Source organism: Ovis canadensis, chromosome 1 (genome assembly GCF_042477335.2).
Source record: "Ovis canadensis isolate MfBH-ARS-UI-01 breed Bighorn chromosome 1, ARS-UI_OviCan_v2, whole genome shotgun sequence".
NCBI classification, from domain to species: Eukaryota; Metazoa; Chordata; class Mammalia; order Artiodactyla; family Bovidae; genus Ovis; species Ovis canadensis.
In genome coordinates, this window is record NC_091245.1 from 280243714 (window position 1) to 280268962 (window position 25249).

Consider the following 25249-nt stretch of genomic DNA (forward strand, 5'->3'; position numbering starts at 1 on the left):
TGCCCAGAAATGCGACTGCTGGGTCAGAGAGCACTTTTCTTTCTCTCTTGTTGATGAGCCTCCGTACTGTTCTCCATGACAACTGCACCAGTTCACAGCTGCACCAACAGTAGAGGAGGGTCCCGTTTTCTCAACATCCTTCCAGCTTTTACTGTTTGCAGATTTTTTGATGATGGCCATTCTGACTGGTGTGAGGTGGTGCCTCACTGTAGTTTTGATCTCCATTTCTCGAATAATAAGCGGTGTTAAGCAGCTTTTCACTGGCCATCTGTACGTCTTTGGAGAAACGTCTGCTGAGGCCTCTGCCTGTCTTTTGACTGAGTTGCCTGTCTCTCTTATATGAGCCATGTGTGCTGCTTGCATCTTTTTGAGATTAATGGAGATTAACCCTTTGTCAGTTGCTTTGTTTGCAGTTTTTTTTCCCACTCTGAGGGCCGTCTTTTCATCCTGTTTCTGGTTTCCTTTGTTGTACAAAAGCTTTTAAGTTTAATTGGGTCCCATTTGCTTATTTTTTTATTTTCATTACTTTAGGAGGACCCCTATCATTTTAATATAAATATATAAATAATTTAGAAAACCAAATACGTATTGAATATTTTGTGAAATTGTTTAAAGATTTTAAATCGCTGAAAACATTATGGTCGCTCATCTAACTCACTGAAGATCGGTGTGATGCCACCCACGCGATTACACTTGGCAGCTCCTCAGCAGAGCACAGAAAGCCCTTCATGGTTTGGACTTCGTATCTCTAACCTTTGACCTATCACCACACGCTCCTCCCTTCTGTGACCCCAGCCACACCAGACCACCGGGGTCCAGACCCAGTTGATTCTAGGGTATCCGAAGCGTGGACAGTGAGGCAAGACAGGTATATAGATATAGATTTATAGACTTAGAGATATATATAGAGATAAGAAAACAGTTAAGAAAATAGAGGAGAGAAAGAGGCTGATATTCCTTGGTTTACACAAAAAGCCAGTAAAGTCTCAAGACAAGAACTTGCTGCATTCACGTAGGCCACAGGCGCCTGCTTGAATAGCAGAGTGTGCCCCGCCTTGGGCTCCCTCTCACGTGGGTCTTAGAAGCCCGGGCAGAAAAGTGAGTGCAGAGAGCCTCTGTGTTCCAAGGGATCAGCCTGAAAAAGAGAGGGAGGGAGAGGGAGAAAGAGAGACAGAGAGAATTGACATGAGGGAGGCCAAGCTTGTGCAAAAACCCCATAACTTTATTTTCAAAAGGCGCTTATATACCCGAAGTTTTACATAATGGAAGACGCAGAGTCACGCAGGGGCAGCAGTCCTGACCTTTGTCGATACCAGGCTTTCTTTCTGCATACCTTTTTGTATACAAAAGGTCTCAGGTGAGTTACATTATCTTCTGGCCAGGAGGCCTGTTAACATTTTATGGCTTTTTTCCTTGATAAATGTTAATCGACCAGAAAACTCATTTTCCCTTGAAGTGTTTTTCTTTAATCTGCATCACCCTCAAAGTACTAAATAAAGTTACATCCTTACAGAACAAAGGTGCATGGGTTACAACAAAGAAAGTGCTTAACTCGAAGATCTAATGTTGCTACTTGTTTTTTCTCTATACCAACTATATTAATTAATGCACTCCTGGGGACACAACAAATAAAAGATATGAAAACTTGGCAGCAAGTATCGGCTCAACAACGAAAACTCTAACCAGTTCTATTCTAATGATTTTTAACTCCTCAAAAGGCTCTACATTCCTAGAATATTTTAAGCTTCCTGTGCCTCTAGTGGTTGGGAGGCTGTAAATAATCATATGCATAGTTGTAAAAGGTCTGGATAAACCTGTCCGGCAAGTTAGAAAGCTGTCAGAGGGGTTTGAATTGAAACACTCCAATTATGCCCAGGAGACGTATTAACTAGAGCTCTAAGTTAATTTTCTTTAGAGAAAGGTGGTCGGGGACAGCCCCCCGCTAATGTCAGAAGAGTACAGGATCGAAAACAGTAAACAGACGGATTTGGGTTTCGGGGCAGATGCTCGGGCAGACCTAGGGGATCCCTTTGAGTCCTGATCCCGCCTTTGCCTGTCAGGCGCTTCCTCGTGACCTTTGTCAGGGTGGGATCTCCCTTGCTGGCTCCCGGCACCGGACCACTCGCAGCCCCTCAGCTGTCTCACTCTCCACATCCTCTGTATTCTCACATCCTCCGTACTTTCTACTCTTGGAGGAAAAACGGCAGAAGATCCACGTGGCTCCTCTTTACCCAAGCGAATCGTCCTTATTCTTGGAGTGTCGTCCACGCTCGGCTCCTCTTTACCCAAGCGAATCGTCCTTATTCTTGGAGTGTCGTCTACGGCCTCGTCTATGAACCCTTCAACTCTTCTCCCGCCTGTGATCGTGAGTCAGGGTTGGCTTTCCCTCCTGCTCTACTGCCCGTTCTTCAACCCCGTATCATACTTGTCTGTCTCTCTCCCCCTGTGTCCATGTCGGAAATAGACTATGAACTCCTGGAGGACGTGGACCAGCCGGTATCTTTATTTCTCTAGTTCCTCCAACTATTACCTGACCCTTAGTACGAGTGAAACTAGTTCACATACTTCCATAGTTCAGAAAACAAAGTATGAAATGTAGCTGACTGAGTTGAGCAGCCTTATTTCCAAAGGCAGGCCTGTATGGCTTTCTCTGAATGGCTGCACAGGGGACTGCTTTTATTTTTACACAGTATGGACCACTTTGGATTTACTGATCCTTAGCAAGTTGGCACCATTAACAAAGAACACTTAAGCTTTGGTGCTGTGTCCAACTCCTTGAAAATACACCAAGAGCTTGTCAAGACCTTTCAAATGTTGCACTTGACTAAGCATGAGATGAGGCCAGTAATTCTAAAAGTTAGGTGTTGGGATTTTAGCTTCAGTATTAAAGTTTCTGAGGCTGAAGCTCCAATACTTTGGCCACCTGATAGAAGAGCCAACTCATTGGAAAAGACCCTGATGCTGGGAACGATCGAAGGCAAAAGGAGAAGAGGGCAGCAGAGGATGAGATGGTTGGATGGCATCACTGACTCAATGGTCATGAAGTTGAGCAAACTCCAGGAGACAGTGGAGGACAGGGGAGCCTGGCGTGCTCTGTGGGGTCGCAAAGAGTCGGACATGACTGAGGAACTAAACATCAAGGACAGCAAGGTGTTAGGATGCCGTCTATCTATGAATGGCATCCTAGGAGGGAAATCTACGGACAAGCAGAGATGCAAGGAGATTCGCTAACCCTGACTCAGCTGGACACACTGCCCACCAGAAAATGTAAGGTCGTTCCTGTCACCCAGCTAATAAGAACTGTCTAGAGGCAGGCCTGGTGAAGCCTGCTGCCGTGGCTTGGCTGATGGGGAGGGCACTGAGGGAGCTGGAGCCCTTCTCCCTGTGTTTGGGAAGCTCATATGGAAGCAGGGGACCTGTTGAGGTGTGAGAACCGACCAGACAGTAGAGCGGTGGGAGCCGCGGGGTGTGGCTCCAGGACTGCGGGAGAGCCGTCTGTGGCGTGTTCTGAAATCGGAGAAACGGTTCGTATTAGCTATGGGTCACAAGGCTGTGATCGGAGAAGACAAGTCGGTAGGAAAGCGGGAGAGACCATGAAGACCAAACGCCTGGAATGACGAGGAACTTGGCAAGAGGGCAAGGCCGCATAAGCTCTGCTGCGGCCACGCGCCAGAGGCAAGCAAAGCCGGCCACCCTGAATGTGTGCACTCGCACGTGGGAGGGACAGAAGACTCAGGAAGTTATTTTTGTCACCTCTCCCTGAGCTGCCTAAAAGGATTTAGATAGGGGGCCTATTCCAGGAAAAAGAAATATCACCAGAGAGACAGACAGTACCGTGCAAACTAGGCAAGTGAGATCGGGAGGAAGCCGGCAAAACCTGCTTGTTTTGCTTTCTCGGTGCCCCACCTTCCATTTCTACCTGGCCCAGGAAACCTGTTTCCCAACATTTGCTCTTTTTTCATCTTCCTGTGAATTGCATCCCTTCTTTTTGAGGTCCCGGACCCCTGACCTCTTTTCTTTAGTCCACAATGAAACATATATCTTATTCTGCCTGTCTTTGGACTTTTCCATGTTTATACAGATTCCCTGTGTATACATATGTAATTAAATTTTATTTTCTCCCACCAATCTCTTGTCTCATTTTAACTACTCAGCCGGTTAAAAGAACCAAGGAGGTGAAAGAAAAATTTTAGCCTTCCTGCTGTCACCGATTCATAATTCTAAGTCTACATTTCCAAGCAAAATGAAATTTACTGATAGAGTGCAATGATTAAAGAAAACCTAACATGAAGAGGGTGAAGATCATACTTGTAGAAGCAGAATTCAGCATAAAGACACTTGATTCCTGGTATCTGGTTTGTTCTATAAATTTATGTTGAATATTGGAAAGTGAGTATGACTTCAAATTGACTACAGTAGGATAGAAATAAAGTAAGGAAAGATTATGATCTGCTTGTGTTGAATTAGATATTGGCCTGGATAAAACAGGTGGTCTCACAAAGACAATGAAAGATGTTAAATCTGGTTTTTAAAATGATTGGTACTTTGTTACTATACAAAATATTTGACTATTTAAAGCTTATCTATTGGCATTAGCTCATTTAAAACTTAGATACACCGTTTAAGTAGATGGAAGTTGCAAAAGGCTACCGATGTTTGTCTTGTCTCACAGTATTTTAAGGTTGACTCTATGTGAGTGCATGCTTGCATGCTAAGTCGCTTCAGTCGTTTCCAACTCTTTATGACTCTGTGGACCATTGCCCATCAAATTCCTCTTTCCCTGGGATTCTCCTGCAAGAACACTGGAGCAATCCCCACGTCCTCCTCCAGGGGATCTTCCTGACCCAGGGATCGAACCCGAGTCTCCTGCATTGGTGGGCGGGTTCTTTACTGCTAGCACCGCCTGGGAAGATTTATATACCATAGTATAATAAAGAATGAAATTTTAATAATATTTATTCCAGTTTATAGATAAGGAAATGGAAGCTTAACAAGGTTAAGTCACTTTAAAGGAAAAGAAACATAAAGGGAGACGAGAAGGAAACATTTTGAACAGTAGGTTTAAGAAAAGCATTCTTATGTTTGTAAAAAGCCCTCAGAAGAGTTTTCCAGTCGCTTCTGGCCTCTTGTTTGTCAGATGGTGCTGGTTGGTCTGTTTCTGACTCTTTCTAGACTCTCTGAGTGTCTCCTGAGAGCTTGATCGTCTGAGCATGGTTGTGGTACTAAAAGAAGTCTCCATGTTTATGGGGCACATTTATGCTAAAGAAGTATTTGTTTTTTTATCTGAAGTTCAAAGTTAACTGGCTGTCCCACATTTAATTTGCTGAACTTGTTAAGTGGCCACAAAGGTGACCTCAATGAACCATATTAATGCCCTGGGCTTGGCAAGCCCCCCAGGAGGTTGAATGCTCAGGCACAGCTGCAGGAAGGGTTTGTGTGGAAATGATGCTGACTGGTTTTTGATTAGCCGTTGAGAAAGAAATACTGATGCTGCTGCCATCCTTAGGAGAGGCTAGAGAGCTGGATGAGTCTTCACCTATAATTATAAAGTCACATTTTGATTTGATTGTTAAGAACAGCCACCGGGCCGCTGCTTCTTGAGGCTGGGAAATCTTAAATTGCTAAGTTAATGGAAGGAGAGAACTGTGGGCTTTGCTTTGTGCATTAGTTAGATTTAACAGGATATTATGGTGAGAGCTGCAACATTACTGCAGTGGCTTGTGAGCTGCAGAAATTTATTCTCTCTCACCTAATGTTCTGCTGAGTATATTGAAGACAGGGGTTGGGACTAGCGGTTCTCTCACGTAGTCATTTATGGGCAAAGACTAACAGTGTCTCTACCATCTTTAGTAGATGGTGAAAGCTTGTTGTTGAATCACGCAAAGAAGCCAGGATTCTTGGCCCCCAGAAGAGAAGAATTCAATCTGGGGCCAGAGATGAGGCTTGATCAGAGCTTTTGTGTAATAAAGTTTTATTAAAGTATAAAGGAGATAGAGAAAGCTTCTGGAAAAGGCATCAGAAGGGGGCAGAAAGAGTACCCCCCTGCTAGTCTTCAGCGGGATGTTATATAGTCACTGTTGCTGCTAAGTCACTTCAGTCGTGTCCGACTCTGTGCAACCCCATAGACGGCAGCCCACCAGGCTCCCCCGTCCCTGGGATTCTCCAGGCAGGAACACTGGAGTGGGTTGCCATTTCCTTCTCCAATGCAGGAAAGTGAAAAGTGAAAGTGAAGTCGCTCAGTCATGTCCGACTCTTCGCGACCCCATGGACTGCAGCCTTCCAGGCTCCTCCGTCCATGGGATTTCCCAGGCGAGAGCACTGGAGTGGGGTGCCATCGCCTTGTTAATGAATGAAAGGAATGTCTTAAAACTCAGAATGGCACCAGGCCCCTCACCCATAAGATGCATTTTGGGATAATCTTGGCACCCAATGGTTCATCCTGGGCCATAAAATGATTAACTTGAATCTTGAAGAAGGGCAGATCACCATACAAATAGTTTCATTTACATAGATTAGGGGAACAATATCTGAGTATAACATACTGGTTTGTCAAGTAGGTTCTGAGCCAAGAGGCAGAACCAACATGAAGACAGAGTTTGGGGTAAAGGCATAGTTCGTTAGCTTAGTTTAAGATAAACATTTCCTTAAGAAAAAGGCATTGGTTAACTTCGAGTGAAACCAGGTGACATTATGGCAACACAGAATTTTTAAATTTGTACAGAGAAGGAAAACATATCGCTAGTGTGTTTCCTCCTGCCGCCTAAGAAAGATAAAAATGTTTGACACTTGCAGGCAATTTCCTCCTCTGGAGACCCCCGGCCTTTCTGCCTGCTACCCTCTGAGTGGCCTCTAGGATCACTTCATTCCTTATTCCAGCCGGAAGAGCAGAAATGCAGGAGCGTGAACAAGTCAGCGTGCACAGTTTTATGGACAAAGCGTAAAACCGACACACGACACTCCTGTTTGCAAAAGGTTAGCTCTGTGACCACAGTAGTTGCACAGGAGGCTGGGAATGTAATCCTGCTGTTCATCATTCTATTAATTAATGGAATAGGTTCTATTACTATTACTGTGGAAAAGGGGGCATATGAATTTAGGTGAAACGATGTAATCTACATTATATCCTCGAGTTGCTTTACAGGGCTTTTAGGTTGAGGGAAAGAGACAGAAAAAGAGCAAGGTAATGTTTTAAATATTAAAGGGAATAACATACTTTAAGGGCGTGTCATGTTCCTTTGTTTATAATTCTGACCCTGTGAGTGATCTTTACTCACTGAGTTCAGATCCTAATATGAACATGATATACAAATTTTCTACTTGAAAAATTAATAAATATGCTATTTCTCCAGTCATTTATGAAAAACTTTGCTCTCACATTTTTTAATGCATTTCAAATCTTGTGGTATTACAAGACAGCAGGCCAGTTCTTCCCGAGTGGTGAAGTCTGTTGATAAGCAAAGATACTACTTATTAGATAATAATTGCGCATTAAAAGTGCCACATGAAAGAAAAGTAGGAGGAGGGATTTTGAACTCTGATGGAGGGTGACGTTTGACCAGATCAACCCCTATCTTACACGTCTTTATTAAGATAATACAAATGAATTTTTATCATCAAGAGATGTATTTTCACGACAGATTGAAAATCTGAACTTGCCAAAAGCATGAAAAATCTGGTAACAATTGAAATATACAGAATGCTTAACCAATACCAATCCGGAGCCAAGTTAAAGGTCAGTTCTGTTTGAATCTCCCAATAGCAAAAATACATGCCTGTTTCCATTTAAATTTATGTTCAGAATAGCGTGATACTGATGGACATTCAAAGGCTAAATAAGCACAAAGCATTAGCGTGGGTGATGGAAATCGTCAAAACCACTCAAAGCCTAGTAACACGCTGTGGACTGCCAGATACTGCATCAGCATTACTCAGTTGACGGATGCCTCAAAAAACAATATTTTTTTTACAGTTTGTGGCAGTGTTCAGTCCTGAGTAACCTGAATTTTGTAGCACCTTCTTACTCTAGCCCCAGTAAAGACACGGTTTTGTTGATATTGCTAGAAAAATGGCAATAAACCTATCTCAGTATAATAAAAGAATAATTTGAGGACAAGACCTTTCCTGAGTATATGAATAGATTATTTTAAAAAATAGATGTGTTTTGTAAAACTGTATTTATTTTTGTACCAACAAACACTGCCCTATAAGTAGAAAACAAGTAGTAATAAGTAATTTAACTAGAAAATATTGTAAGCAGAAAAACCTAGAGTTCATGAGTTTTTAGAGTTGTTTCATTCTCTGTGGACTATCACTGAAAAACTTTACAGACTATGTTTTCATTATATAAACAGATATGGGAGCAATTTCTTCCCTTCCCTCCAGAAATACCGTATAATGTTTAAAGGACAGAATTTATAAGAACGTAAAAAAAAAGCCTTCAGTGTGAAATACAAACACACAAAATAACTGGGGAATTCATTTGTCTTGGGGCTGCAGCTCTAATGGGTGGCCCCTTTGACACTGGGTATTTCCGAATCGTAGTGAAGCCCCTGGAGAACATCCTCTGCCCTGACTCTAAAGCCGTGCGCATCGGACTGAGCTGCCGCTGGAAGCCCTCCTGCCGCACTCCGGCACTGCTCCCTCGAGCTGAGCGCCAGTGTGGTCATTCAGAGTTTTAGCTCTGCTCGCCTTGTGGTTTCCTGTCTTGGCTTTGGGGAGCCCGCTGCCGTGATGAATTCTTGGCCCCTAAAGGCCTGGTGGTCTGATGCGAAGAACTGACTCGTTAGAAAAGACCCTGATGCTGGGAAAGACTGAAAGCAGGAGGAGAAGGGGACAACAAAGGATGAGATGGTTGGATGGCATCACTGACTCAATGGCCATGGGTTTGGGTAAACTCTGGGAGTTACTGATGGGCAGGGAGGTCTGGCATGCTGCAGTCCATGGGGTCACAAAGAGTTGGACATGACTGAGCAACTGAACTGAACTGAACTGAACTGAAAAGCCTGGTGATAGTGACTTGATTTATTAGGTCAACAAATATTTATTATCTATTTATTTATAATAAATATTAGGTCAATAAGTATTGATTAGGTCAATTTATTAAAAGCCAAGAATTAGAGAGGCAAGAGTCAGTAGAAAGGAAACATGCTTTAATCAGAGTAGCCACTGACGACCACAGTGTTCCAGTGGCTGAGTCAGCCTTGCAATGCAGGGGACACCCGTTCGGTCCCTGGTCCAGGAAGGCCCCGCTCGCCTGGAGCATCTCCGCCCAGGTGCCAGAGCTGCTGAGCCTGTGCCTGCAGCTGCTGAGGCTTGTGTGCTGCAGTGCCTGTGCTCTGAGACAAGAGGCCTCTGCACTGCAGCTAAATAGGCCCCCGGTCGCGGCAACTAGAGAGCCTTGCACAGCAGCAAAGACCCGGTGCAACCAAAAATAGCCAAATAAATACAATTATTTTTTAAAAATGAAAAAGAATAGCAATCCGAGGAGAAGGTGGACTTCTGTCTTGAGACTAACTCTGAAGATTCTGCTCTGCCAAGACAGGTTTTTAAATGGAAAAGGGGGAAGGATCTCAGTGAATCGTGGAGGCAGGACGTTGGGCTCCACATCCTTCTCCGTTGCATGTCGAGCGGACATCTCTCCCTTCACATGTCGATTTCCCTTCATGATATGCCTGCAGGATCGCTCAGGGGGCTGTTGCGGGTAGAGAGCTAACTATTCTGTAACTACATTCTTCACTCTTCTTTTTGTCTAGGAAAAGAATCAGCAGGCTAGGCAAGGCATGGTGAACACTCAGAAGGGCGTAAGTCAGGAGCTAGGTTAAGTTGCCTAGTGATCTCATTCCTTTTAAAGTTAGAGGGGAAGAGAAAAGGGCAAACGGGAAAGGGAAAAGGCACGGCTTTCAGCTGGGCTACATTCTCAAGTAGCCCTGAGGGAGATTTAGTAAAACAGACACCATTCTGCTTTGCAACTTTCCCTTTGATTTCAGTGACCTGGAATATAATACTCTGCTCCTCAGCTTTGGCAAACGCTTTACTCAAACGTTACTCAAATCAGATGGATGTGGCTTTAGAATATTGATCTTTTTGTGATTTTACTCTTCACAGTGACTAAAAATAGACTGAATTACGGAAACCACAAGTGGAAAAGCAATTCTAGCATAGCGCAAATGTAACTTCTACTGATGGCATTCCTAAAAATAATTACGGAATTATAATGCGCTTAAGTGAGGGTCTGCGGTTTCTCATCGTCATTCATGGTTCCATTATTTCAAACACTTCAAATTTAGGATCTGAAATTCAAATATTTCAAATAAAAATCCATCTAGCTTTTTTCAAATGTAAGTTCAGATTAGTTAGTGACTAATCAACTTGTGCTTTAAAAGTCAAATATATTACTCATATTTTGAATGCTATTGAGAGTCCTAAAATATAGCTTGGACATATCTATTTCTGACTGCTGATTCTAACAGATAGGCGGTTCACTGGAACAAAATATAGAGGCCAGAAACAGATTTATACATATATGATCTCCTGATTTATGACAAAAATGTCACTGAAATGCTTTGGAGAAATAATAACATTTTCTAAAACGGTGCTGGGCCAGTTGGTTATCCACTGGGAAAATGCAACTCTTGACCCCTGCATTCACATCATACGCAGAGTCAGTTGTGAATGGATCGCTGATGAAATACACAAGTTAAAAAGCAAAGGTCTAGAAGACATTGTAGACTCTCTTAATTGCCTTGGCATAGGCGTAAATTACTTAAACAGACCCAATGCACAATCAGAATAGATGCTAACAATTCCTACAAATCAGTGAAAAGAATGAAGCCAACTTCAATATACAAAAGTCCTATACCGACATTTCAGGAAGGAGAAAACTCAGATGTGTAATAAATTGTGCTCAATATCATTAGGAAAATGAAAATAATGTCCTTACCACTAGAGTCCTTTAAATAAAAGACAAATCACCAAGGTCGCAGGAAGACGTGAGCAACTTGAAATGTCATGCACTGTTTGTAGAAATGTAAGTTAGTACAGTCTCTTTGCCAGCATAAATGAAACTATTTAATTACTTTATGACTCAGCAATTTGATTCATAGTATCAACAGACACACCTATTCCTCTACAAGGAAAAGTATAAATACTTTATGTGTACATATATACATATATGACATACATCCATGTTTATTTATGTGTTTATAAAAGTATTAACTATAATCGTCCAAATTAGAAGCAATCCAAATCAAATTTTCAGCACCAGCAAACCTAAGAAGCAAATTTCTGTATAGTTATACAATGAAAGTCTATTTAGCAAAGAAGTGAACGGGGTACCATGGTACCAAATTGATGAAAATCGCGTAAGCAATGTCTAGTGAGAGAATTTATACACAAGAGTACGTACCACCTGATTCCTATTATACAGAGTTTCCAACTAATTAAGCAAAACTAATCTATGATGATTGGGGCAATAGTGACTTTGGGTGCTTAATGACTGGATGGATCATGAACGCTTCTGGGTTTCTGTCCTAGTTATATCTCTATCCACGATAATGACAAGGATGGTCAGCTTTAGGGAAATTCATAAAGTCATCCATTTAAGACCAGTGTACTTTACAGTATATATATAATACTCAAAATAAGACACTTTTAAAATATGTTGAATAATTTTACATATGGCAACCTAGTCAAAATGCTTTTTACATCTCTAAAACTTACCTAAATTTCAAAAATTAGTTTTTGAATATCACCAGAAGACTCCCCTCGCTAGACTGGAAAGAGAGGGAGGATTCTCATAAAAGCATTCTGAGGGTAGCACACAGGTGGGCTCTAAGCATGAATCCCGGTTCCATCACGCTCTGGTTGAGCAACCTTGGGCGAGTTAGTTCCAAGACTGTGACGTGTCACTGGACTTCCCAGGTGGTGCTGGTGGCCCAGAGCCCGCCTGCCAGCGCAGAAGACGGAAGGCATGTGGGTCCATCCCTGGGTCAGGAAGACCCCCTGGAGAAGGGCACAGCAACCCACTCCAGTATTCTTGCCTGCAGAATCCCAGCCAGGAGACAGTGAAGGACAGGGAAGCCCGGTGTGCTGCAGGTCACGGGGTCTGAGTCAGACACAACTTGACTGAACAACAGCAATGAACAACCCATCATCACACACAGAACCCACTTCACAGTGGCCATCTGAGGATCGAAACAGTCAGTGCATGTATAGCGCTTAAGCCTTATCACAGAGCAAAAATTCAACACATTACCTGTGACCTATTGTTATTTTGCTGTTACTTTATTGTCCTTTTAATATCGTTGTATGATGTGTATCAGCTCTATAAAGTAACAATAAAAATAACAGTATGAATACGCCAGGCAACCTCAGATAAGCCACTCATGGTCCTTATTACCCAGATTTGAAGCTTATGGAGTGTCAGTCTCACTACAGGCAGCAGTAGCAGCAAACACAACTCATACCTGCCCAGTGGTCTACCTCGTGGGACCCTGGTTTCAAATTCTGACTGTGAGCCACTCTGCTCTCTTATAGCCTTTCAAGAAGGTCTGTCAGGACGGGCCAGGGTTTGCTGTGGTAACAGGCAGCGTCCAACTCTCAGGGGGATGTGCACAGAGACGTGTGAGCCCGGCAGTCGCTCTGAATCCCAGGCTTATAGGCGCTCCATCTTGTCACGTGACTGTCAGGGCATGGAGAAGAAAACATGAGGAGTTGCCTACTGGCTCTCAAAGCTTTGCCTGGAAGTGTTTCAGGATAGTCCTGCCCTCACAGTTTTAGCCGTAGTGCGTCATAGAGACATGCTTAATCCCTTCAGGTGGTGGGAACTGTAATCATTCCAGGAGGTGGAGAGCCAGGAAGATTTGGTGAAGAGCACTAAAGACTATCATGAACCACTAAGGAAAAGGGTATTCTTTTCCTCAAATATGGAAATGAACATGAAAGTCCTAAGTAAAATGTAAAATGTTGCATACCTGTGGAAACTCTTACTATTGAATCCAACATTTTCTCTCGAATGAGGAGATACATGTTGGATTTCACACTGGGGCAAACATTAATTGTATCAACACATGGTTTGTCGTCTATGTTAGTCTTCATTAACTCTAAGTTTTGTTACTTGGGTAACCAATATTTACTTCTTATGAAATTAGTATATTTTAACTATTATTTTAATTTAATGACTGGATATTATAGACGTTATAGTCCTTATGTTTTCTATTAGAGTTAAATTTGGAAATTTTGCCAGTTGAAAGCTATAACTATAAACAGGGTAAATATGCCAAAAGACTTTCTATAATTAAGTAGTTTATATGTGAATCATGGTTTTCCAGCAGGTTTATGTTTAAATCATTAAGCTATTTTTACTAAAAATGATCCAGTAATTCCAAAGTTCGATATCTAATTTAGAGTTACGTGGCATATGAAAAAGCAAATAACTTACAGGGAGCCAAAATCGGTGGTTTTTACAGACTTAACGTGCATGCCGTGTGGGAGTGTTTTGAGATAGTAACCTTATACAGCGAAATGAAAGTGATGCACAGACTCAGGACACTAAGATAATCAGTTGCAGGTAATAAGCGGCAGCTTTCACAGAGGTCTGCAGAGAGCGCGTGCTGCATCCTTTGACCTGCCAGCATACTCACAGACGGGGCTTCCTCGTGGACTGACGTCACATAATAACAACAGGAGTCCAAGGTCCTCCTCGAAGGCAGGCCTCTCTGCGATGCCTTTTCCGCCTTCAAGTGCCACGAACGCTGCATGGGGCAAAGAACACAAGTCTTCAGTCTCAGCACTTTCCTAGTACTTAAGGGTGTTGCCAGACTGAACGGCATAGCTACGCTCTGGATCTTCTAACGAAGAATGTTGTTGCTGCTGTTGTTGTTTAGACTCTAAGTCATGTCCAACTCTTCCCGACCCCCTGGACTGTAGCCAGCCAGGATCCTCTGTCCATGGGCTTTCCCAGGCATGAATCCTGGAGTGGTTTACCATTTCTTTCTCAAGGGGGTCTTTCTGACTCAGGGATCAAACCTGCCTCTCTTGCATTGGCAGGCAGATTCTTTACCACTGAGCCACTCCAGAAGCCCCCCAGTAAAGAACAGAAACAACCAATTGGGAGCAATCTATTCAAAACCCCCAACATTTGGGGTTTTAAGTGGGCAAAATGCCCCAGCCAATAGTAATGTAAGAGGTTTTTTGTTTTCTAAAGATTCCCCAACCATTTACTAAGGCTGTATTACTAAAAGAAAAAAATTCTAAATGCATTACCACCCAATAGACAAGATCTTTTAAATGTGAAGGCCATGAAGTGTCGATGAGACTGTGAAGTAATGAGAACTCTGCAAACACTGGGTTGGGAGTGTTTGCTGCTGTCTTCCCACAGGACAGGCTACATCTGGGGATTAGCTTCTGCCTTTTCAGGTTGGGAAGGGAGCAGGAATGCTACTGAAAGAGTATGTCTTACTTTTAAACAAATAGGAGGAGGGTAGGGAGCTTTTTGGCTTCTGCTTCTTCTCAATCGCCTTCATCTCAAAATAATTCTTATGTGAAAGCGGCATATTTGAGGATGGCATATTCTGCTCTGCTTTCAAGACCTCACTTCAAAAATGACAGTAGTCAGCTTACATGAGTGTTTGTTTTTCTTTTCTTCATTGTGTTAAAGACTTGAAATTTCTTTTTGAAATAAAAAACAGTAGTGCAGCTCACTGCGTAAAATGAATAAAAATTCAGTCTGGAAAGAGGAAAGAGAAAGAAAGAAAGGAAGGGAGGCAACAGCCCTAGCTGGGTCTCCATGAGACTTTGCTGTGAAAACCAAAAACGAGAGGAGAAATATAGGACTGGGAAGAGGAAATTGCATCAAGAAGAGACAATTGACACAGAAACCAAACCTGGAAAAGAGACATGTATCCCGTTGTTCGTTGCAGCACTGTTTACAATTGCTAGAACATGGGAGCAACCTAGATGCCCGTCGACAGATGAGTGGATAAGGAAGTTGTGGTGCGCATACGCAATGGAGAATTACTCAGCCACAGGAAGGAATGCGTTTGAGTCAGTCCTAATGAGGTGGATGAACCTAGAGCCTATTATACAGAGTGAAGTAAGTCAGAAAGAGAAAGATAAATAGTGCATTCTAACACATATAATATGGAATCTAGAAAAATGGTACTAAAGAATTTATTTACAGGGCAGCAATGGAGAAACAGACATGGAGAACAGACTTATGGACACGGGGAGAGGGGAGGAGAGGGTGAGATGTGTGCAGAGAGTAACATGGAAACTCACATTACCACATGTAAAACAGATACCCAACAGGAATTTGCTGTAGGTCTCCAGAAACTCAAACAGGGGCTCTGTGTCAACCTAGAGGGCTGGGGTGGGGCGGGAGATGGGAGGGGGGTTCAAGAGGGAGGGGATATGTGTATATCTGTGGCTGATTCATGTTGAGGTTTGACAGGAAACAACAAAATTCTATAAAGCAGTTATCCTTCAATTTAAAAAAATTAACAAATTTTTAAAAAAGAGAGACAATTGAAAGAAAAGGAGCTGCCTGGGGCACAGAAAGAACTTGATGACGGATACTGAATATTTGTAAGAAGGGCTTGGAGAGGACAGCATATTCTGTGCCTCGTGAAGGGTGGATCAAGCTAAGACAGCGCTCTCAAAAGGCAGAAGGCTAAACGTTGCTGGAAGCGAGAGTTCCTGGTTGATTGCATCTTTATGAAGCATGTTGTAGATAGGGTTATTCCATTCAGTGATTAGGTTAGAAGGTCTTCCCTTCTGGGTGAGTCCATCTGATACGGATGTTGAGGGCCAAAAGCGATGTAAATGTCCACCACGGCCCTGGGACAAAACGGAAGCCAGTGACAGCATCAACCACTCCCGGCCCACCTGGCTGCCTTCTTTCAGCCCTGCCTTTCCTCAGCAGTAACTGTTCTTAAATGTTGCTTCTCACTGTGCCTGCTGCCCTTTCTTTCCCCAGCACTTCTCATTAAGACAAGCAAGAGGGACGAAGGCTAACAAGCTGAGCAAGGATCCAGTCATATGAGAATCTCATCCACTAATCCTGGTGATCAGTTAAAACAGCTATTTCTAGAATTACAAGTCCCTGTGGTTTTACCGGTAGTCATGTATGGATGTGAGACCTGGACTGTGAAGAAGGCTGAGCGCCGAAGAATTGATGCTTTTGAACTGTGGTGTTGGAGAAGACTCTTGAGAGTCCCTTGGACTGCAAGGAGATCCAACCAGTCCATTCTGAAGGAGATCAGCCCTGGGATTTCTTTGGAGGGAATGATGCTGAAGCTGAAGCTCCAGGACTTTGGCCACCTCATGCGAAGAGCTGACTCATTGGAAAAGACTCTGATACTGGGAGGGACTGGGGGCAGGAGAAGGGGACGACCGAGGATGAGATGGCTGGATGGCATCATGGACTCGATGGACGTGAGTCTGAGTGAACTCCGGGAGTTGGTGATGGACAGGGAGGCCTGGCGTGCCACGATTCATGGTGTCGCAAAGAGTCGGACACGACTGAGTGACTGAACTGAACTGAGCTGAGCAAGCCTCTTCATTAATCCACTTGCAGTTATTCATTTTTCCCACAACTTCTAGCCCAAATTTGCTGTGACACCCTACCATGTTCAAAGGAGTGTCTCACAAGCAATGAAAAAAAGACAGGGTATCTTTAGAGTATTGGTCGGAAGCTGGTTCAGTTAAATCTCTCCCCACCCACGCTGTACTACACTGATTAACTTGTGAAGAAATGGCTAAATGAAGATATTAATTGTTTGTATTTGGTACATATGCCCTCATGAACACCATTATATTTTAATTCACTTTTCAACGAGTAAGCCGATATTGTTTTTTAATGATTTCCCATCTGGCATGCATGCTAATAAAGAAAAGAAATCTACTAATTTATGCCATATCAACTTTAACCTCTTTTGGAGTACTTTCTAATTACATAGTTCTGGAGGAAATCAAACTGGAAAAGCTAGGTTTAATCTTCTTGCCTTTTAGTTCTCATACATAATCATTTAGTGAGAGAGAGAAATAAAACACTCGTTTTTGGAGTTTAACAATATGAGGACAGTTATCTCTCTATTATTTCTCTTTATTTTCAATCAGGCTTATGTAAAATCTGAATACTGCAAGGTAAACTGGTTATCCTGCAAAATAATTCAGGGCCATCCAAATCCTCAGAGAATTCAAATTATGTTCTGTCTCATTTTGATGGGGTGGATTATGATCCATTCTTTTTGAAATTCTGTAAATCACATGTATGTACGGTAATTCCCTGTTTACTTATTTATTTCACATGATACAAGCAGGTGTGTCCCAAGAGATTATACATATACACATACAAGAGGCATTAACACTTCTAGGTGCTAGATCTGTATGAGTCAATTTGTTTCAATTTTGGGAATAATTTTCTTGATTCAAATTGTGCATATTATGTGTATCTATGCACAGTTGTGCATGTTGTTAATAATGAAATTAGCAAGAAAAATTAAAGATCTGGATATTACAGAATTTTCACATATTTTTCAACATACAGTTGAAAGTTTTCATCAAAAATTATATTGCAATTTAATGAAAAACCTTATACATAGGCTTTCTTAGATGTCTCAGAATGAAAGCCTTACTGCCATTTAGGTAGGTTGTGGATTGTCTGGAGGAGACCACGTTCTTAGCGCAGCATCTGAATGAGTCGCTGATTTAATTCACTGAAGATGTGAAACTTTCTGGGAGGTGAGACACTTCAGGGGGAAGCACGGTTGGTCAGTCTCCGCTTTGCACCCACGGTTCTTGGTCCTTGTATGAGGGGCACCGGTTCTGGAAGGCTTTTTTCTCCCTCATCATTACTTAACCTTATTCTGTGTTTCCCTCTTACTCCCCATCTGGCTCTTCCATTTAAGGGAATATTTACATTGCCACCACATCCTTATCAGTAGGGAGAATACAGAGTGTTTTCTCCATTCTCCCTGGACAGGTGCTTAATCCTTGTATTTCTAGAATCAAAGACAGTTCATTCCCCTGCATTCAATTCTGTGACCTGGTTTAATATCCTTTTACCTGGGTGCTTCCAATGCTGAATTGAATCTAAGGGCTACAATCGGAAACACATTTCCTTGCACTGAACTATTGTTATTGCCTCTAAAATTTATTTGAAAGTGGGGTGGTGTTCAGTTGCTCAGATGTGTCTGACTCTTTGTGACCCCATGGACTGCAGCGTACCAGGCTTCCCTGTCCTTCACCATCTTCGGGAGCTTGCTCAAACTCATGTCCATTGAGTCAGTGATGCCATCCAACCATCTCATCCTCTGCCGTCCCCTTCTCCTTCCGCCTTCTGTCTTTCCCAGCATCAGGGTCTCTTCCGATGAGTTGGCTCTTTACATCAGGTGGCCAAGTATTGGAGCTTCAGCCTCAGCATTTGAAAGTGTAGTGAATCTTTAAGATAATGGAATTGCCTGTCAAATGATGTCCTGGTTCTCTCTTGCTTACTACCCTCATGACTTTAAACAATTTTCTTAAGTTTTCCAAGTCATTGGTAAAATGTCAGTGATAGTACACCAGAGAGAGTTGGCATGGGAACCACACAGACTAATATACATGAAAATATGTCTTGCAAATCACAGTACAACAGAACTATGTTCTTAACGTGCATGACAGAAGTAGGTTTAAAAAATAATCAGCTAGCTAGAAATAATTCTGTAATAGCCTAAGTGGGAAAATACTTTAAAAAGAATAGACACTGTATATGTATAATTGATCCACTTTTCTATATACCTGAAGCTAACACAACATTGTAAATCAACTATACTCCAATCTAAAATAAACTTTTTAAAATAAAAATAATATGTTGTGAATCAACTATACTTCAATAAAATTTTTAAAAAGAGTTTAAAAATAAAGAATAAATAAAAATAATACTCATCACTCACTCAAGAAACCTGCAATCTTTGTATAATACCATTGTCCCAGAAAGAATGTAATATATATCTAGGCTTTTCCCTGAAAATAAACCTAGTAGTATTCAAGTACTTCAGATATATATTTGCATCCTTTTCCTACTAACGCTCTTTGTGTACAAAAGTCTTATCATGATTTCTTTTTAAGTTTAAAATGATAGTATCTTCTTTTCATCCAATTAAATTGGACTGAGTAGCAGATTATTTTTAAGAAGATTTCTAAATGGATATTCTGTAACTGACTCATCCAAGAAAACACGTTTTCTTTTCAGAAGTCTGCACTCCTATTTTATTCTTGAGTCAACCACATAATTAACCATAGAGCTTTAAAAAATGTTTGTTGTATCAATCAACCAAAGGGATCAGTCATTTCTTCATTCCTCCACTTAGGGGAGTGCCCCACGTATGTGGATGGTGGCAGTGGGCTTTCTATAAAATTTGTGATAGAATCCTGTGTTTGGTTAGTAAATACACACGACATTTTTTCCTTCAGTTTGATAATGAACTTATTGACTCAGCTTAGCCTGTGTTTTGGAAACCGAAGCTGACTGAAGGGCTTGGTAAACAACTCTTTGGGTTTCTCCCTCATAAGACGGCAATCTAAATGCCTACCTGAGCTTTCTTTTGAAAACCATGAAGCTGAAATCTCTGCTTTATTTCAACAGCTGATGGTCTAAGCTGTTAAATTGCTCTGCTAACACACAAATCCGGGAGTTTAGAAAGTTAGACAGGAAGAATGACACGTTCACGTGCGGCTCTGACAGCTCCCAGCCCTGCCCTGAACTCCCGGCCCCGCCCAGAACTCCCAGCCCCGCCCTGGACTCCCAGCCCCGCCCTGGACTCCCGGCCCCGCCCAGAACTCCTGGCCCCGCCCAGAACTCCCAGCCCCGCCCTGGACTCCCAGCCCCGCCCAGAACTCCTGGCCCCGCCCAGAACTCCCAGCCCCGCCCTGGACTCCCGGCCCCGCCCAGAACTCCCGGCCCATCCTGGTGGCCGTGTCTTGGGGCGTTGTCTGTCGGTGCTTCGTGTGAAGACATTTTCACTCTGGTGAAAACCACCTTGGGACTGTGCTCAACCTTCGTGAGAGGCTCAACAACTAGCTTCAGCCTTCATTCTCTATCGTAATTCTCAGTGTTAACAGGGGGAGTATTTTTTAATAGTTTTATTCCTTGACAAAAGTTATAACTTCATCATAAGCTAGATCATTCACAATAGTCTAGAACATTAATGCTTTCTTTTTGAGTCACCTAGAACCTCCTTCCAGAGCTGAGATATGACTGGTCTCTGTTAAGACATCAAAACCCAAAGCACACAATTAGAACTCAAGAGACTTGAACTGGGACTTGCTCTTTCCCTAACTAGCTGTGTGGCTTAATTTTTGCTTTAGTTTCCTTGTCTGTGTGATCCTGGAGAGATCACTTGACTTCTTTTCTGCCTCAGGTTTCTCATCTGTGAAAGGGGTTAACAGAAGTGCTTACCTGTTAGCATTGTAATAAGAAGTCAATCTTCTTCATCGCAAGAAGATGCAATAGTTCTGAAGGTCCTGGAGCGGCACTGGGCTCATATTAAGAACCTGTGTGTTATCTTGTAATAATGTAATACTGATCTACTTTGTCATAATTCCTGTATTATCTCATCTCACAGGCTACAATGAAAACCAGATGACTCAGTAAATTTTGTACTAGTTTGTATTGCTACGTAGTCAATTACCACAAACGTATCATCTGAAAACGATGCCCATTCTTTGTCTCATGGCTCCTATAGGTCAGAGGTCCAGCTCTAGCTTAGCTGAAGTCTCTGCTCAGGGCCTCACCAGGTTGAAATCGAGGTGTCACCTTTTGCTCTTTCCTGGATCTCAGGATTCTCTTCCAGTCCCATGTGGCTGTTGAACGCATGTCATTTCTTTATGGTTGTGGAACAATATCTACCGTTCCTTGGTAGATATCTAGGAGGGGTCTCTCCCAGCCATTAGACGCTGCCCGCCATTCCCAGCCATGCAGTCCATCCCAGAATGTGACAGTTGCTTTCTTCCAGGCCAGGAAGAGCGTGCCTCCCTGCTTTCCAATTCCTTAACACCAGAGGAAGAAAACTCTTCTTTAAAGGGCTCACCTCATTAGGGTAGGCCACGCAGATCACCTCCCTTTAGCCCTATAATATAATGTGATCATGCCTTGATATCTCGTCATACTCACAGGGTACACCCTGACTCAGGGAAGAGATGGGAGGTAGTGGTAGCTGAGGGGAGAGGAGATAGGGGAGGGAAACAGACTTCTGCCTTCAAATGTGACAAGAAGTGAAAAGTAAAAGTGATATACAAATATGAAATGCACGTTATTGTAATTTCATTATTGTTATCATTATGATCATGATGGCAACAAGTTTTTAACCTCATACAACACTATTCCACTTATTTTCAATGGCTTAAATTAGCTATAAAGAGCACTCTAATTCATTTTGAAATTATGTAGTTCGTAACTCCTTAAATTCCTATTCCTTTTAGGGTGTTTGCATCCCACATTCTGCCCTTTGAGCTTTGTCCCTAAATCATGATGCTCCCCGTGAAGCCACTCCTCAGAGAAATGCACCTCTGTTGGAGCCACCAGTTCATAAAGAGCTCAGCCCTCATCGCGTTTACAGGGACACACCAATCCTGAAATTCCCCATAGGTTAGTTGTACTTAATTAGCAACCTAAATGTCCATCGGCAGATGAATGGGTAAAGAAAATGTGTTACATAGGTGCAGTGGAATCCCACTCAGTCATAAAAAAGGAACGGAATAACGCCCTTTGCAGCAACAAGGATGGACCGAGAGAGTGTCACACTGAGCGAACTAAGTCAGACAGAGAACAGAAATCATATGTTATCACTTAAATGTGAACCTAAAATCTGATACAAATGAACTTACTTACAAAACACTCAGGCTCACAGACTTGAAAAAACAAAGCTATGGTTACCAGAGGCGAAAGTGGTGGGAGATGAAGCAGGAGTTGGGGACTGAACACACACACTATCGTATGTAAGACGGGCTTCTTAGGTGGCGCTAGCGGTGGATGGCCCACATGCCGTGCAGGAGACGTAAGGGACGCGGGTTCCATCCCTGGGTCGGGAAGATCCCCTGCAGGAGGCCATGGCAACCCACTCCAGTACTCTTGCCTGGAGAATCCCATGGACAGAGGAGCCTGATGGGCTACAGTCCATAGGGTCACAGGGAGCCAGACGTGACTGGAGCAGCTTAGCACGAGTGATGTATATAAAGCAGATGGCCGGTGAGCCTATCCTCTATGTCCCCATCTCCACTGCTGCTCTGCAGACAGGCTCATCAGCACCATCTTTCCAGATTCCATACATGCGTTAACATACAATATTTGTTTTTCTCTGACTTACTTCACTCGTATAATACGCTCTAGGCTCAGCCACCTTCTTAAAACTGACCTACTTGTGGACGCATTGCAGGGAGGAAGGAAAGGATGAATTGAAAGTGGAACGTGGGAACACGTACATCACCATACGTGAAATAGATAGCCGGGGGCATCGCCATACGTGAAATAGATAGCCGGGGCATCGCCATACGTAGAATAGATAGCCGGGGGCATCACCATACGTGAAATAGATAGCCGGGGCATCGCCATACGTGAAATAGATAGCCGGGGCATCGCCATACGTGAAATAGATAGCCGGGGCATCGCCATACGTGAAATAGATAGCCGGGGCATCGCCATACGTAGAATAGATAGCCGGGGGCATCACCATATGTGAAATAGATAGCCAGGGGCATCGCCATAGATAGCCGGGGGAAGTTTGCCGAAAGACACAGGGAGCTCAGCCCAGTGCTCTGAGACAGCCAGAATGGGTGGGAGGGGAGGGCATGGGTGGGAACGAGGCTCCGAGGGGAGGGGACGCACGCGTGCCTGTGGCTGATTCATGCTGACGCATGGCAGAAACTAACACACTATTGTAAAGCAATTATCTTCCATTTAAAAATAAGTAAATTTAAATTTTAAAAAAATAGATAATTAACAAGGACTTACTGGATAGCACAGGAAACTACTCATTTTTTTGTAATAACCTGTATGGGAAAATAATCTGAAAAAGAATACAAATGGATATATGTATAACTGATTCAGTTTGCTGTACACCTGAAATTAACACATTTTAAATTAACTATACTCCAATGTAAAGTAAAAATTAAACTGAGAAATGAAGCAAATTAAGGAAACAATGAACCTTCCCAGTGCTTTAGTGATATTTAATCCAGGAGCTATGGGAGAGACTCAGAGAAGTCTACTCACAGGCAGCCTGACTGAGCTATAGACGACTCACAGGGCTGTGGGCTTGTCCTTTGACCAGCGCTCGCAAGGATATCATAGATTATAAAAAGTTTGATAAGTAGTAAAGTACAAGTGTAAAATAAATACAAATATAAAATAAACATAAAAATTCAATATATTAAAAGGGTGATACAAGGAAAGATTGATAAACGATTGCATCTTCCCTTTAAATGAAATAGGGAATTTAACCTGGAAATCCAAACAAGAAATTTCTGGTATTTTGTGAATACAAACCCCTTCAGGGAAGGGATGAATTGCATACCCATACAGAGATTACTAAAGCTTTTGTATGAACAAGAGTATACTATTGGGAAAATAAATTAGGAAGAATACAGACTGCGGAGTATGCCCGTGTCCAGCACTGCCTCTGCCGCTGTTGCCAAGATGATCACGGAGGAGCTACTTTTCCCACTGAGACGTGGTCTCTGCCTCTTTAATACTGTCTACTATGAGCTGTCTACTGTGATAATACTGCCTACTGGAAGGTGTTCTAGGGAGGAGGGGAAAGAACCTACACCAAGGTCTTAGGACAATGTCAATACGCACGGAGATTCATTTAGTATGCATTGTCTGTTGTTCTTCTTCTTATTTATTTATTTTGAATTTTAACATGTGGCCCAAAGTCTAGAATGCATGAAGTGCTCAGAAAATACTTTCTTCACCCTTCTCCAATACTTGTTTCTTGAGTTGAACTGGATCTGTCAAAAACAGTGCTTCGGATGTTGTCAACCTGAAATAAGCTAAGAGGCGGCTGCTCGTCTCACCTAACACAATTGCCTTCCTCCCTTCCTCCTTCCCGCCCTCCTGGCTCTCTTCCTCCCGTCTTCTCTTCTTTCCTGCCTTTCCTCCTCCTCCCTCTCTTTCTCCTAACTCCTCTTTCTCTCCTCTTTTGTTCTCGCTCAGATATTATTTTGAATTTTCGAACGACCTATGTCAGCAAGTCTGGCCAAGTCATCTTTGAAGCGAGATCAATCTGCATTCACTACGTCACCACGTGGTTCATCATCGATCTAATCGCTGCCCTGCCCTTTGACCTCCTGTATGCTTTCAACGTCACAGTGGTGAGTCCTTGTAAAAATGCTGGATTGAGCAAAGCTCTAAATAATAAGACGACCAGCAGAAATCAAGCATCCTCTTGAATTTTTATTGATATCTGTTAACTTCTCTTTATTCATCTAAAGCATTTATTTTTATGATTTCTTACAGGAAAGAAAGGATGCCCACTTGTAATCATAGCTATTTTTACTATTTAATAATTGACACTCTTAAAAGCATTAAGTGCTCCCTTCTAAATAGACTTTCAAGAAGGTATAATAGCATTTTTGGACCAGTCATGCAATTTGCTGCTAGAATAACCAAATTTAGCAGGCAAAAATTTACCAAGCATTTGTTCAAATTAAACATTGACAAGCCTTCCCAAAAGAAATTATATTCTCTATCAAGAATTAAAAACATAGTTTTCAATATTAAACAAAGTGATCAATATTTCAAGTACGATCATTACTTACTTCATAATGAAGACTGAACTGTACTCCTGACTATTTAGTACAAATCTGTGCACTTGTTAACTGCTTGCATAATAGTATTTTTTCTTTTCTTTTTCTTTCCATATATATATATATATATATTTTTTTTTTTTAAGTTGGGAAGTTGAGAGTGTCAACATCGCTAAAAGGTTTATAACTCAACTGAAAAGAAAGCTCTGGGGGAAATCTAGTATATAATATCAATCAGTGTTAAACTGAATTGCTATCTGAACTTTTTAAAGTGCTTTTCAAGACTGAATTTGACTAGATAAGTATATTGTAATGAAAGTATAATGACTTAAAACAAGGCTTCTGCAAGACTGCCAAAAAATATCCCAAAGAAATATATAATGCATAAAATATAAGAAAAATTTTCCAAATTATCCTGGAGAATTGTTAAATAAGTGGTGTCTCATAGACTTTGCTGTAAATCAAC

At 42.2% G+C, this 25249-nt stretch overlaps 1 protein-coding gene across 1 annotated transcript in view; it reads left to right on the plus strand.

Moving 5' to 3' along the window:
• The window catches only part of KCNH8 (potassium voltage-gated channel subfamily H member 8), a 462629-nt gene that overhangs the window by 272600 nt on the left and 164780 nt on the right, over window positions 1-25249 (plus strand). Inside the window, exon 6 of the mRNA XM_069582447.1 lies at window positions 24191-24348. Coding sequence (XP_069438548.1) covers window positions 24191-24348 — 158 coding nt within the window. The remainder of the gene's footprint in view (window positions 1-24190; window positions 24349-25249) is intronic.